This window comes from Mercenaria mercenaria, chromosome 5 (genome assembly GCF_021730395.1).
Source record: "Mercenaria mercenaria strain notata chromosome 5, MADL_Memer_1, whole genome shotgun sequence".
NCBI classification, from domain to species: Eukaryota; Metazoa; Mollusca; class Bivalvia; order Venerida; family Veneridae; genus Mercenaria; species Mercenaria mercenaria.
In genome coordinates this window covers 3310933-3327841 of record NC_069365.1, presented here as the reverse complement: position 1 = coordinate 3327841, position 16909 = coordinate 3310933, and the positions used below count along the sequence as shown (strand labels likewise).

General features: G+C 34.0%; 1 protein-coding gene across 1 annotated transcript; it reads right to left on the bottom strand.

Annotated features, from left to right (window-relative positions):
• On the bottom strand, nt 1–15417 carry LOC123558054 (uncharacterized). The gene is made up of 17 exons (XM_053542512.1): nt 14901–15417; nt 14117–14187; nt 12661–12778; nt 12316–12384; nt 11898–11986; nt 9969–10131; nt 9247–9330; nt 8418–8482; nt 7974–8051; nt 6364–6424; nt 5697–5841; nt 5442–5554; nt 5002–5109; nt 4214–4307; nt 3738–3856; nt 3394–3528; nt 1–2916 (listed from the first exon to the last, which is right to left on the bottom strand). Exons 1-17 carry the CDS (start codon nt 15255–15257, stop codon nt 2800–2802), a joined length of 1986 nt encoding a protein of 661 aa, XP_053398487.1. The 5' UTR covers nt 15258–15417; the 3' UTR covers nt 1–2799.
• Nucleotides 15418–16909: the final 1492 nt, after the last annotated feature.

The following is a 16909-nucleotide window of genomic DNA, read 5'->3' as shown; positions in this document are numbered from 1 at the left end:
CAGACTTTCAACAAGACATTAGACTGAATAGTATACAAGAACATGTAGTCTTTACATGTAAAGACGTTCCATAAATCCTCTTAAGGATTTAGGGTTTGTGGGGTGTTGGGGGATGTCACCGTGGCCGAGTGGTTTACGTCGCTGACTTTAAATCACTTGCCCCGCATCGATGGGTGCTCAAGCCTCGTTCGGGACGTTGAAATTTCCGCGGGAGGATGTCATCCAGCTGGCATACGTAAGGTCTGAGATTCTTCCAAAGTACACACTAGTGATGAAATAATGCACAGAGGAACACCTTTGGTCTTCCTCTACCATCAATTCTGGAAAGTCGCAATTTGACCCAATTTGTGTCGGTGCGACATTAAACACATAAAAATAAACAAGAACAATATCTTTACACATAGTAAAAAATCTTCTTGTGGAGCGAAATTACTGAGTGAACATAGTTTGTCAATCCTAACCATGTCCGTGTTATACAAGTGAAATGGAAAAGTAATCTATCTGTGTTACAAGCTACTCATAAAATACAGTCATGCATCTAACAATCTTAAAATAATTGTTTTCTTTCATCTGCCCTATTTCTAGATATTTTCCCATACGCATATAAAATTATATGAGTAGCAGAAATTGTTTTCTTTCCAGTAGTAGTTTTTCTAACACATATTACCTTGTGGAATTCAGTGCATTTTAACTGTTGTAAATCGACCGCCTGTTTTTATGCCTGGAGTTTAAATATGCACGGTTTGCAGGAGATAATAGATACCTTCTAGTCACTGAAGTATGCTTTTGAATAAAAGGACATTCACCCATCACAAAGACCCTTATAAGATCAGCGCGATCAAAGTTTGAAATGTGTAATGTATGTAATATTCAATATGACAAAACAAAGTTGCAATTCGTACTTTTTGCAATCAACTGTTTTATTAACCTTTAACTCTTTATATCGCTGGCAAAAGTAGTCGTCTCAAAATTTAAAAGTACATACATAATTTATGTTTGATTATACATGAATTCGCTCTAATGCACACCCTTACATATTGAAACACATTTAAAATGGAAGAATTATAACTATATTTATTGTTGTTATAGACATGTAAACATAAAATGCCAACAACAGATAATTTGGTTAATTTTTTTGATGCAGTGACAATATGATAGACATCTATCTGAATATCTGCGTGCACACTCTGCAGAAATCAAACAATCTTGAAATGTGGCTTCTGAGGAATTACCAGATGCACAAACTTATTTACACTTAACTTTTGCACTTTGTCCTGATAAATGATCAAACTATTGTGAAGAAGGAGTAAAACCGTTGCAACGCGTTTGAAATACTGCAGAAAATCAATATTCTTCTTGCTAATCATCAAGTACACGAAGACGTGGAGACATCTTGATATGTTTCGCGAGAAATCGGCGAGATTGGAACTCACAGTTGTAAGGAACAATCAATTCGAAGTCGAGTTTAACCACTTGTCCACAAAGACCCCGTGTATAAGGACAGGGGCACTACATGATTAAAAGGTTTTATTTTTCTGGCATCTACTTACAAGTAGTATTACATATCTTAACACAATCTTTTTTTTCAGCAAGTCTTGCAATGGTTTAATTGCGAACATAACATAAAATGGTTAGTCCTAACTTTAATCCCAACAGCTGTCATGACTTATTGAAGAGTGAAACTTTCTTAGTCAACTCACTTATTTAATTTATGAATTTGAAATCTCACAGACAATATTGGTACGCTTATTTATAATGTTTCGTTGTTGATTGCTTGTACCCCTCCTGCAACTGTATTCATGTTTTGTACATTTTGCCGAATATATTGCACTTAGGTTCAGGTTAGCTAACCAACTATTGTATCAATAATGTGAATAATGACTGTACTCTCTGAACGGGGACCTCAACCGAAAGGAACATGCCTTCTTCGAATAAGGACGGAACTATCTATAGTAAGATAATATACATATATATACGATTTATTCTCCTAAGATCTATGAAAAGATCTTTTTGCAATATACAACACAACCAAGGGACATGATAGTTATTTGAATAGTAGTTTGAAATTATTGAAACATGCAGCACCCCTCACGCCCACTGGCACCAGCTTAATCGGAGTTCTATTACAGAAGAACGGCATGTTCTCCATGATCCCAAAGAAAAATACACCATCACTGACTCCAATTTACAGCCGCTACGCTATGGCACGCGGATTGCACAATAAATCTAAAAACCTATGTTCTCAGGGTGAAACTACGCAGCAGCTAAAGACCGTTATTGTGAAAGGGAATAAAGTCTACTAGAGATAAAAGAGCTCAATATGAAGTTCGACACTAGAGATATATCATAAATATGAAAAAAAACTAAACTTAAATTTTCACCACAAACATTCTGTGTCAGTTCCATTTCTAGAATTTAGAACACTCTTCGAGATATCTTTATGGAAACTATTAAACGATATTACAGGAAGAATGTCGCAAATATGTCAGGTATTTGACCGCTCGGGGTACAATCTGCACCATCGTGCAGTCATTGCTCAAGTTTAACATTGCATCCTGCCTAATTTGCCCTTGGTAGTGTAAAGTTATAAGATGCATTGAAGTACTTATTGGTAGACGTTTTCGTTATTTCTCTCCATAACTGTCATAAGCATATTCCAAGTATGTTTGATTTATTAAGTTGCTCTGACTGTGTTGGGTATAGTTTCAAGAGATATAACTATTTTTCGTTTCATATTACGCACAAAATACAGTTTTTGAAAGACTAATGTAGAATATACAGAAACTGTAGTTATCAAGTTCAAGGTGAACGGCGTCTATTCAGGACTTCTACCACCAGTCCAGATTTATACTTTTGCCAATTTCTGTAGTTTTGTACTTGTTCTTCAATAAATTCTTTAGAAGGATATGTCTGTATCTGAAATATAAACAAATAATAAATCAATAACAATAATTCTTGTTTCATTTTATATGCATATCTCTGCATATATCGTAGTATAATAAGAACCTATCAATTGGTTAAAAAGCCCTAGATATTCTGTATAGTTGTGACAATGTTCAATATAACAGTTTTATTGAAAAAAATGTATGCCAACTTACATGTTAATGCTTCATGAACTTATCACGGAAAGCAAACACGTTTCGTGTACATGACCTAAGTAACAGTTAAGATCATTTTTACGTATTTGCTCCATTGAAAGTACATTCCATTTTTTTTATTGCATTTGGACAATTGGACCGAATCTTGTCCCTTTTCGGGCTGTTTTAAAGCAAGTGTTACTGAAAATGTTATAGTTCGGTTAAAAATGCTATTAGCACCAACTACGACTTAATAACTTTGAACTAAAACAGAAAACAGACTATTGCTGACAGAAATTAAGCGTACAATACAAACCATGTCTGTCACCACACGAAGAACTTTTATGTTTGCCAATGATAAAAACAGTCTTTTCGAGATGAAAATACACTCAGCCCCTTCACTAACAAGGCTAAAACATGTTGTTGGCTTCTGAACAAGAGACTCCAATCCCTAAAATATTCAGACTTGCTGTTTGATCAACTTTTTCTGTGGCAAGATTTTTCTTGATTTATCTTTAAATCTAACACAATGCATTTATATTATGCGGCATTCTATGGGACTTAAGCTACTCTAATTTAATTTATCGTCAAAAATGATTTTGACAGAGTATTTTCCATCATTGTTAAAAATCTTAGAAAAAAAGAAATATTGAAACTCACAAACACTGTTCCAGTTCCTAACTCAGCTATTTGTGCGTAGGTATGTTTTTCTACGGAATAAAAAGGATTTGTAGACGATCTCGATGATGTTGATTTCGCAGACAACAGTCTTCGTTGTCCTAGTAATGCAGCAAACGGAATCAAAACATTAGATTCAAATAAATATCGAGCTAACAGAAGACGAAAAATAAAAACACTGACTTTTTTAAAATCTGATCTTGCATGATGAGTCTACTGAATGCAAGACATGTATGTCCTCAATATGAAAAAAAGCAAAAAAACAGTTGATCATTGTAATCATCAATGCAATGCGATATGAACTGAAACGTGCATGAAACCTTCTGGGCTGTTTATTATATATTTACACGACGACCGCCTTTTATTTCGTGAAAACACATTTAGTACATCAATATGTCGCACTGGCAATAATTCCAGTTTGGGGGTCGTAGTTTAAGTTTCTGAAGGTCGACATTTACCTTGTCTTGATGCAGATTTCACTTTTCGAATATGCTGCAATCTTGTGCCCCAAAATTTTCCGTGTACAACAGACAACAATTCTTCATCTGTTTCCTAAAACATGATCGCAAAGTATTAAAATGCATCAGACTTGTACTTTTAGCATGTGTAAATGTTGAGTTCTGCTCAACCCGGGGCTAGAGGGCGTGGACGGTAGCATGCATTTCCACTACCGTCCATGAACAGGCTCAATAAAACCGAGCCTGCAACATTTTCGTTTTTGTCGTGTTGAACGACCTGTGGAGTTTCTACTTTTTCTATTTTAAAGGTATACAATATACTAGGTTCAAATTTCATACTTGAAAACATCAACAATTATTGCATACGCTTCATGTAAACATGAAATTAACATATTTTATGTATAAACTGTAAAGAGTAATATGCATGTATAGTTGAACACAGTTTAAATGTATACTACCGCTAAAAACTGGCAGCTTTTTTCAAAGTAGTACTGTGTGGCATTTCATTTATAAATGTAGCTCTTTCACAATTATTTTACATATTAAGTAAAAGTTTTTACATGGAACTAAACTTCTTATGCTAAAATGGTTGTAGTGGAAGATGTGCATTGGATATCGTTAACCTAACAGTCTTCAGTATATCAATTTTTACGTTTTTCATGTGTTTTTTTTCAATCCAAATTCATCGTACGAATAAATATTTCTTTTATGAGGTAAAATATTTGGTCTTAAGATGATGGTAGAAATAATTAACATATGTATATTATATGTATATTATTTTATCTTACTATTTCATTTTTTCTTGTCTTGGTAACGGAATCGAAGAAATCACTCAGAGTCTTGCTTTTCTCTAGTGGTGGAGGTCTCAATTTCTTCTCAACATCGGCTACAGTCATCTGTCGAAATAAAATGATGAGTACGCATGTTAGACCTAGTGCCTACATCTTAGATATAGTTACAGTAGTACAAAAATAAATGTGTTCTTCAAAAGCTCTTATTATGTGTTGTTTTTTTTTAATATTTTGGTTCAAGTCAAAAAATAGATGTCCTTCAACCTTTAGTGTTCAAGCTATTCTATCGTTGTTCCAAGTAATAGCCTCGACCTTCAGTAGTGCTAATCCTAACATCAATAACTCGCTCCGTCAGATGCCCAAATCCGCACATATATACGAACGTGAATCTAAGAAATGAATTTTCATATAGTATTTTAACGCTATGTCATACATACTGACGATTTTGGTCTCTGCACGTCTGGACCGAGGTCAGCCAATCGTGTCTTATCTATCTGACCGGTTAGGAGGCCAAGGCAGATACTTTCCTTCAGTCTTTCAGCCTCCGTTTCTGCAAAACAAATACTTCAAAAACTTAAGAAGTTTCATTAAATATATGAAAGAGAGAGAGAGATGCTTGAAAAATAAGAAACATATTTCGTTACAATATCAAAAAGACATAATATTATTAGATAAACTTTGATTATACTAACTAGGTTTCCGGTGCAGTGTCATTATTTTCTTCATATCTTCATACTGCGGGAATGAGGCATTCATGTCTTTCTGGCTCGGTGTCATCCTTCTGTTCCTTCCGCATTTGCTTTTCACACTGTATCTACTTATAACTTTACACTTTCCCTGACATAAAAGAAAACTGAATTTAATTATGGAGGCACAATTTGAATTAAACCAGGGCATGTAATTTGCTTGGACTGGTGTTACATCAGGTTTCCTCATTTCTCAATTAAGCAGTATACGTTAAGAACTTTTATAATTACCTCATCTGTTTCTGATGAAAATGTTATCAAGGACCTGTCAAAAATGAGAGATTATTGAAATATTCTTCATCGGACAAAACGTAATAAAGGCAAGCATCCAACCATTCATACTGACCACAGCAGAAGCACTTTCTTGGAGAGCTAAGAAAAGATATGTTCACGGCATTGATAGTATTGATATAATGCTCATATATAGGCATTTAATTTGCATATTGACACGTGCCATTTTGTGTTGATAAAAATTCAGCCTCGCATAACTTTAACATATCTGGACATGTAAATAATGCTGATAATTTTGAATACATGTGTTTAATTCAGAAGTCGCTATATATCTATATACCGCTGGGATAAATACCAGATGTACATTGTAAAAAGTACTTACAGCTTTTACAGCAATAATATACTTTGATTCTCTACTGTCCTTCACAACAATATCACCCTTTCTGAAAACACATATAGAATACATATTATCATTTTTTCAACACTCGATCCTGTTTATAATACCATTTGCTATTCCAAATATGTTTTATGCGTAGAAGCCCGACAGTTGGTCTAAAGCATACATTGAATTGTACCCAGTATGAATTAAAATGAAAGAACTATCTTGAACCAATAAAATCTGAAAAAAGATTCTTTGCAAGCATGGAAACAAGCAGAATAACAGACTCTGTTCGACTGAGTCTGATCATGAGAGGTAATGAAATGTGCAACATCTCTTACGCCCCCTAGCACCGGCTTAGGCGGAATTCTATTACACATATATTGAATGGACTCCATGATCCCAAAGGATCAAAGACCTTTTTTAAAAATGTCATACCTTTTTACGAGAACACAGAACAGTACAGAACAGTAATGTGTCTTGAAAAAGTTTCATTCATCCGGAAAGAATTCAACGTTATTAAAATTACACTGCTTATTTGTTTACATTACTGTTTGGTCCACTTGCCGTTACAGGGTTTTTCGTGGATTGCGACTTTATTCAGCAAGATCTTGACGTGTCGTAGTAAATGTTTTTTGAATTTTCAAAATATCTTAAAATTTGATAAGAAAGTCAACATTTTACCAAAAATGTTTGCATGACTATAATATCCTTCATACAAGCTAAGATATCCTGAATTTATAAAAGTCCATTCATAAGTAATTTCAAAACTGAATGGTTTTAAAAATTTTGGTATGAAAAATCAAAATCGTTTTTGACGATCCATTCAAAATAAATCAAAATATTTAGAAAATTAAAAAAACTTCCTAATTCTACCTCCTGATTTTTTTCATATTGATATATGATGTCAAAGTTTTTTAGGGGAAAACTTTTTATGGAATAAAGTGGATCAAAGTGGTATTTTAATGTATAAGCTTCGTTTCCAACCGTATTCTTTTAATCGTACTTTTCACCTATAATGTAAAGGAATCAGTATCAAAGTCATGTCATGCCAAGGAGAGAGTTTTCAAATAAGCTTGGCTTTCTACTCAATCCTTCATGCTGTAACTATGTAACGTTTCATGTTGTAAATATATATGAATAAATATTGTTTAAACCAAAGTCATGTCTGTAATGTATTTAATTTTTTTTTCTAATTACTAGACAAAATATTTGTCACAAGACTTATGTAGCAGTGTGTATATAATGTATATAATTGGTCTGTGATATCGATTGTCCGATTAGCTCAGTTGGTAGAGCATCTGACTTGCAAGCAGAAGGTCGCAGGTTCGAGACCAGTATTGGGCTGCACATTTTTCCGCTCCTATAACATTGGTGCGTGAGTGTGGTGACTAGCCTTGGAATCCTAGAGCTAGGGATATTCAAAAGAATCTGAGTTTGTCTTTGAAAAAAAGGAGAGAGGAATGTAGCAGTGTGTATATAATGTATATAATTGGTCTGTGATATCGGTTGTCCAATTAGCTCAGTTGGTAGAGCATCTGACTTGCGAGCAGAACGTCACAGGTTCGAGTCCTATATCGGGCTGCACATTTTTCCGCTCCTATTACACTTACTTGAAGAAATGATAGAAAAACTGTGCTGGGTTATCCGCCAGGTTGTCACATGGAAAGTCTTGAAACAACGGCATTGTTCTAGAAAAAGAAAATCCCTTTATAATAAAGTTTCTGAACAAAGGAAACTTTACGTCTATTTAAAAAAAGTCATAACCTTTCGACAGCAGTACATAAAACATTCAAGAGAATTTATAATCATGTCACAACAAGGTTGATACTTTTTTGGAAGCTAAGTATATTTTGAAACTTTGTTCTATCAAATCATTGTGTAAACAGAAGTATAGTCTTTTTCACAGGTTTCTACGTTGAATACCGTTCTTTTTATGTAAATAATTCATAAATGAATCCTGTGAAACACTTTATGATTTAACATTTACGATCGTTCGTGGTGTACCACTGTTCAAAATGTCTTATAGCTTCAAACTGTAAACGGATAATACTTACTTGCAAAAAGCAACGTGCTCATCGATTTGTTTCACTAAAGGATTTCTTATGATGTTATCGAAGTCCTTAAAAACAAATATGTACTGATCATTTCAGCCACTTCAATCGGTATTTATTTCACGCATGCAACATATACTAGTATATCTCAAGATGTCTGTGATCATTACAAATAAAGGACTGATGGGGATATGGTAAATATCATGATTTCAAACAGCAATGCGATATGATAGCATTCTGCATGATTTGCTGTAGGCCATTATTACAATGCAAAAATAATATGTAAAAAGGTAAGTACGTTAGAAATTTTACTGTTTTCGAAAACTGGTTCTCCTTAAGCCTTAATCACGTGATATCTAATCTACTCAAGCCATTTTCTAATGTCTTCGTTTTACAAGGTAGTAATTTATATTGTCACTTAAGTCGATAGTGAATAAATTTACAAGTTATTATACTTGTATCGAGAAATATGCACGAGTTCTGCAGCGCAAATATTGCGTGAAATAAGGACCTAATATTATTCCGCGAAAGAACGAACCTATATATCGTTTTATTACATACACATGATACAAGTATTATTATTCTATAAATGATACAGATGTGTTCTTTATCTTGTCAAGTATATAAATTTCAAAGATGACGACACGCTATAAACTGACGTCACAAATGATGTCATGCACCTGATATGAAATTTGAACATCAATATCAACAAAACACGTACCGGATCCCATTGTAACTTAACCGAGTTCATAATTGATTATGCAATAAATAGTGTTGCTGCATAATATTCTTAATGTCAACCTCTGTCGTGTGTTGTTATTTTAATACGTACATCTTTTAAAATAACTAGTAGTTCCACAGACGATTTACACACTATTGTTGCTGTACGCCTACTTCCTTCTATTAATGCCAGTTCCTGAAATTGTCAACTTGCTGCCGTAAATAGCAATACGGTTTAGTGACTCATACGTGATAATCTGCTACATAATGATGCACATCGTTTTTTACTCAGGCTCTGAAAAATTATCGTAACTAAATCTACAATATATTAACTAATATAGATCAAAAGTATTGCTTGTAAGATATGACTTCATATGCACTACGCCACATGCCTTAATTAACCATTACCCTGCTAAATTTAAATAATGAACTTGTCCACCTTTCAATTTGGATAGTAACAGTAACTGTTGAAAGAGGTGCTTACCAAAAATATACTGGCGAACAGTGCAGACCAAGATCAGTCTGCATTGTCATGCATGCTGATCATGGTCTGTACTGGTCGCAAAGACAAAATTACTTGCCGTCAGCAGACCAAAGGTTAAAAAAGACAACAACTTTTGTGATATCGATAACTTATGAATGTTGTGTGATATCTCGTGAATGTCGCATGATTTTTGATAAAAGCTGTGTGATAATTGATGATTGCAGTTACAAACAACGACAATGTTCAGCAAATGTTAATACTCAAAATGTTTCTATTTAATGCTGTGCTTTATGTGTATACCAGACACCAATATGCCTATGAATGGACAAAGTTCGGGTTACTCTACTCACACCAAATGTATCTCCGGGTCCCATTTCTTTTACAGTTTTCACAAATTTCTTCCCGCTCGTTGGACAAATATCTTCCACATTTGCCATCACAAAGCCTGAAAGAACAATGTAGAATGCCTCTGGTCTATGTCCCATCTTCAGTACAACACGTCTAGCCTCGTAACTATTGGAAAAAAACACAAATTCAGAAAGTTGTATTATTAACCACTGGCAATGATACTCTAAGCATTTTAAGTGATTATCGTATTACCATTAATAAATGGTAACTTCTTTAACATAACATGTTCACAAACAGTATAAATACTACACAATAACATTTTGATAAATGTATATTATTACCCAACATCATAATATCAGGTATGAGAGGTGTTATTTGTCTTGCAAAAGCACAAGCAAATTTACAAATTATTATTCGGAGCTAATTTTCTCCTTGTACATATACTATGATAAGTTGAGACAAACAGATCGTCTTCGTTGAACATGATGTTTTTTATGACTCTTCTTAACACTATGTTTCCTCTTTGTAATCTTTTTATGACTAATGAGGTCAGCTAAATTCAGACAATTAAATCGAAAAATAATGCTTTTTAATTTCTTATGCAGCTGCAACCATATAAAAACTTTAGCTTTTTCATTTTCAAAGGCTCACACGAAATGGAAAACGTTGGAAAATACATCTAAAACAAGTCAGTATTATTTTTAAAGTATGAAATTATTATACTACATTATTTTAAGACTCCGGTTACCATAATCCAACATACCTGGCTCGATTCCCAAACAGCTTGGTCTGTTTTGCATAACAGGTGTTTATGGTGGCCATTCATGTACATTTGGGGAATCTCATACTCAAACGGAAGACTAGGTCTCCCAACAATAATTAAAAAGACAACAACTTTACTTCAGTTAAAGACATCATGTAATTATCATTATTATTATCATTATTCATATCGGGCAAATGTCCTCATAGTGATAAATTTATTACAACTAGCACTATGAATTGTCACTTATTTAAACAGTCAGAGTCAATATGCTTGTTTCAATAGATAGATCTTCTGCGGTACCAAATAGGTGACAGATAGATCAGATCCTCCGCGGTACCATATAGGCGACAGATAGATCAGATCCTCCGCGGTACCATATTGGCGATAGATAGATCAAGTCCTTAGAACACTGTTTTCAAATTAAACGTCTGTCCCTGTATTGCGTAAAGCATCCTATAATTTGTCCTGCTGTCGTTGTGGAGATATGTGGCCGCTAAGTAATTCTGAAGTCGCGATAGTAACACAATAAAGCACATCTGACTGGCGCGTAGCGGAAACTCAAGCTTAAGGTGTTATGTGACAAACGAAGAATAAAAACTATTTTAAGCCATCCCCTGATTTGCTTGACCCAGTGGACTAATATGGTAAGTTATTAAAGTGTTACATAACACGCAAGATTTGTTACACCATGCACTACCGTGCTACACCATGTACGGACGAGTTACACCGTGTACGGACGCGCTACACCATGCGCTAACGTGCTACACATGCACCGACGTGCTACACCACGCACTGACGTGCTACACCACACACTAACGTGTTACACCACGCACTTACATGCTACACATGCACAACGTGCAACACTAATATGCACCAATTTTTTTGCTAGTCAGGCATTGGCTTCCTCGTGAAAAGAGGGTGCTTATCACGTCATTATTGATAATGACGACAAATTCGGTAATCATCGGCAGTTTCCGCCGTATTCGCTAAAGCTGGAGTGCTATTCTTATAGTAAACTATATTTCATTTATTTATGTACTTATTTATTTATTAAACTTCTGTACGATTAATATCTAATCAAAACGAATATCCGTCGCTAAAATAAACCTGGTTATTTCTGAGTAATAACCCTAATTATATTCGTTTTTTAACTGTTGTCCCTGTTTACCTTTGATATGTCATGCACCGTGCCAGTTCAAACTGAATATGGAAAGGATAATCCTGGAATGATTTGTTGTCCCTCATCAATGCTAATATCTGAAGAAGAAGAAAAAACGTGAACATTTTGTGAAGTTGCTACCCAAAGAATGAATTGACAGGCAATCATTTAGCTTGAAGATTACTGACAATCCATATGCAATGTAATACAAGTGAAATGTTTTATGAGGTAAGCTTGGCAGTGGCAAAGTGCACTATAAATAAATCACATTTTAAGCATTATATAATAATATTATTTGCTAAAATTATTAGTGTACATATATTTTTGAATTTTACATATGTAAAAAGGTGAATGCAATGTTTTCAATGCATTCGCTTTATTAAAATGATTCAATTTCAAACATCTTACAACTGAACTTTGTACCTACCACTTTAACATTATCGGCTGTCCTTCTTGGTGGATCTATCAGTAACAGTTTCTTCAGTTTTAACCTTTCCTGTCAAAATAAATGGAAATCGGCTTGATTTGATCAGCAACTGTGTAAACACAAAGCTCAAAAATACTGAAATCGCTTCAGAAATTATAAGAGTTAATGCCTTGAAGCTCTTTGTTGTTTAAATATTTGTTTGTCCCAGAATATAATTTGCATTTAACAGAATTATAAAAAGAGTTAGTTAATACATACAGTTTGTGATTCTTAAGATCTATGAGAACGTTGACAATCTATTACATTATAAGGGAAAATTCCCATTGGATACAGTGAAACTTTTACCGGTTCTACTCGTGCATAACTTTGTGGATTAAATGCTACAAGTTGGTTTAGATCTTCCTTGACATGAAGGTACATCTCCATAAATGACCAAGTCTTTGTCTCACACTGCTTCACGTACCTTTAATATTCAACATTCATTCATCAAGACTTGAACCAAAGCAGCTATGTAAACAATTTAAGTTTATATACTTAACACGCATGGACAATAAAACTATAATGACATTGATCTGGAGTTTTCGCATCATTTCGTATATTTAAGGTACTCATTTAAAGAACAGTTTGGTAATTTATATTCCCAGATTTATCTTTAATTACTTTCGGAAATAATTATATTACCTTAAAACGGAGAATAATACATATTAGGAGGTTGTAGCGACGTTGTAATGTAAGTCGGTGGGCTACAAATAGAACTGTTAATATTGATTTAAATAAAATGTATGTCTTAGAAATGCCAAAAAAACATTGAAAATGCCGGTTTCGTCTGTTTCAGGGCTTAATACCCGTGAATGACCATTATTCATTACTTCTGTGGATTTATTGAGATTCTATCTATCATTAGTATTTTCATAATCGGTCGCCATATTGATGGCGTCATTCCCGGATCAAGTCGCAGTCCTTTAGACGCTTAATTTTTGTGGCTATTTCAAATTATTCTCAAGCGTGGTTACAAACGGCATGCTAACATAAAACTGCCATTTTTGTCATAGTTTTTACGTACAGGCGTTCCTTGACAAAGCGTACACGTAGTAAGGCCAAAAACGTTATCAAACAACACTTATATTCCCACGCAATTCTTGGATATTTCATGACGCTGATTAATAATTCTGACACGGCCAGATTTATTGTGCTATTAAACAAAGATGACTGAAAGTGTGTGTTATTATGTGATGTTTGTACGTCAGAATTATTACGCCATGGCGGCAACCATCAAAGCGGCACTGTAAGAGAAGACCAAACAAAACAGGCAAATATTTGCTGAATATCTTCAAAGATGTACATAAAAATATCATAATCATAGATAATGATGAAAATAATGTATCTCAAACAGTGAGTTGAACTTGAATCATATCACTCGTTCTGCGCATCTGAACTTCAAACAATGATTTTACTCAACGACAAATCACTGAATGAGATATATTTTTCTTAATTTTGTTTCATTATACAGGTTGATATTACACGAGTATGAAATAAAGCATAGTTAAATTAAATCTGTCTTACATCAACATGTTACTGCATGACCCACAATTTGAAAGTTCATTTTTCTAAACATTTTTCGTACTACACAAGTGTTTTTACATTTACAAATAAAAATTGAATAAATCACATTGCTTTAACTTTAAATGACAAACGAAAGCAACTGCTAACTTTCGAGATTTTTCTAAATTTGAAGGATTCCCCCGGCGAAGTTTTAATCATAAAAAATTACCACAAACTACGTCCATATAGACTGTCTTACCTTTTTAGTGCTAGACATACACCTGATATGATTCTGACCATCTTAAATACTCTTTTCATTTTCATCAATGCCTGAAAACAATGACTCTGAATTATCTTGTGATTTGCATTCCCTTATGCAACCTGGATACTAGTTTTATGCTTGGTATGACATTTCTCTAAATACATTCTTCGAACTAAGAGAAACATGCCGCTCATATATTTTTGAAGTTTATGAAAACCATTGGGCGAGAAAAATTAACACAAAAATCTCGTGACAACCTAAAAACTTGACCGTATGCATTACTTAGATATACCAGATTTGCACAAACATGTTTTGAACGTGGTGGTTGATTGAATTAAGTATCTCTCCGTCTTTGAGAGCTTGAAACGAAACTTCTTACACAGACAACAGACAGTATAGAACAAACATGACACTCTTCAACCCCCAGAGGACAGTATTATCCAATTATTAATTGTGAAGTAACTTTACTGATGAATTTCATCATTTTTTAGAATATATGTTTAGTGGTTTACATAAAAATACGTATTTCAAAACAATTTAAATAACTAAAAATGTCAAAGAAAAACGTGCAGCCAGATCGTGACTCGAACTCGGTGCCTCGGAATACCGTTCCGATGCTCTACTGACTGAGCTACCCGGCCGACTACACACCTTTTGCCCGTTTTAATATTCAAGTTCTATACCGTGACATATTTGCTCATTTTTACCAGTAGAGCTTTCCCCGTAATTAAATTTTAGAAGAAAAAGTCTTTAAAACGTTTTGCACGTGTAGTGTACATACCGTCTCTTTGGAAAGGTTAACCTTCAGCTGTTTGACGGCCACACTACCCCGCCGTGAGTTCCGTCGACTCAAATTACTTTTGGAAGGGATCATGATTTGTTCAGACTCTGCTGGATGTTCTGATACATTTGTTATGGACAATTCATCCAGTGTTGACAGCATTCCACTCCTGATTCTTTCATTTCCAAGATCATGACCACGAGCAAGTGTTGAGCCGAGTCTGATAGAGAAATCCAATTTTTCATTACTAGCAAATTGACTGTCAGCCTTCCCGGGATCGGGAAGTTGTGGCATCTGAAGTGCATGTCGCCTGCTTGCACTTTGTTCTATAGCCGACAATGATCTTATCATACTCATGATAAACAACGGCACCGTGCAATTTTATATCCACATGTGTTTCCTAATGTACTTGGTTAATCATATATAATTGTAATAATAAATATTCCATATATTTTAGTTTAAACTTGTTCTTATATCAACATGAATGTTAGCACGAATTGAAATAAATATTATTAGACTGAAATTATTAAGTAGTTGCAAAGTGAGTATAAATAAATATTTGAAATAGGTAAGATCCTTTCAGCTTTAAAAGTGAAAATTATCTGTATTTGCTTATAAAATAAATAGTATGTTGATAAGTGGTAGCACCGGTTCTTTCATTAAAAACTGCAGTTGAATACAAGGTGATAAGCTGTATGGTTTATAGTGACATGTTCACTCTCAACTTTTATGAGATTGATGTTTTTTATCTTTAGTTTGATAAACACAGTTCTGTATCTAGGTGTATTGAATTAGGAACGTTTACTTTAATTTAGTGTCAAAGTAGGATCAATGCTCAAATGAAAAAGTAGAAAAAAATGTGTTTTAAAATATTTGATTAACACTGTATATTTTATAACGATATCATTAAAACATATACGGAATCGCATATTATCCTATTTACACGATTTTTAGTTTAGTGATACGTTGTTCTATACGTAGAACGTAGAATTCAAATAATGCCAACAGAAATGATAAAAAGGATGAAATCATTTAAGGTATCTCTGCACATTTGAGTTACTGGAAGTGGCGTCGTAACTTCATTTTTCCGGAAAATCAAGAAATTCAATACTGCCTGGTAGCCGTTATATGGATAGGATAAATGTTGCCAAGAGTACTTATTTATACTTTATATTCCTACATGTAGTATTAAACAGACAACAATACTGTCTTTCTTAAGAAGGTAGGGCTTGATGTAAAAAGTATCAAAATGATAGCATAGAATAGGCAGCAGAAAGGACTCCCAATTAATATTTGGCAAACTGTGAAAAATTAAGCAGACCTATATGTTTCATTTGATCATACGATAGAAAACAGGTAAATATATAAATATGAACAGTTAAAAAAATCATCATTGTGATGCAGAAATGTCAGCGTAGAAACCCCGTTGAGAACATTTATTTCACACTGGCCTAGCTCACGATCCTAATTTTTATAGAGGGAATTTCCTTTAAATACAATGATGTTCTGTTCTATTTCTAAGGTTGTCAGCAATTGAGAAATCAGACAATATTGAGCAAAGGGAAATAACCTAAACGGTAAAATTCATTTCTTCTATTGCACGTTTATGGACTTTAAAAAGTTGCAAAAGTGCGATACACATAAGAAATACAAATAAACCTTTTCGTGCCAGATTGTATAATTTAGTTTTTAGTAGTTAATTATTATCATAATGAGTGTGGAAAATAGTCAGCCGGTCAGTAATACAATCATCTTGACCGTCGCATTCGTAACATTTTCTTTATTTGTACGTGTTTAATGCAATTTCCATTGATCTAGTTCCCGAATGAAGCTTGTCGATCGTTAAAATGACAGTAAATGTAAAAGCCTGAATCAAATGTACGGAATGTTGTGCCATTTTGTCTGTCATTATCTGTTACTGTATGGCGGAGTATCTAACACACAGATTACATCAAATGGCGACTTTCCGGCATTTAATGGTCGAGGACGATCGTATTTGTCCATTCTAG

Coding starts and splice junctions, on each gene's coding strand:
- LOC123558054 (XM_053542512.1), bottom strand. CDS start 15,257: ATGAGTATGATAAGATCATTGTCGGCTATAGAACAAAGTGCAAGCAGG. Junction 12,385..12,660: donor GTTATGCACGAGTAGAACCG/GTAAAAGTTTCA, acceptor TTATTTTGACAG/GAAAGGTTAAAACTGAAGAA. Junction 9,331..9,968: donor GACCCGGAGATACATTTGGT/GTGAGTAGAGTA, acceptor TGACAATTTCAG/GAACTGGCATTAATAGAAGG.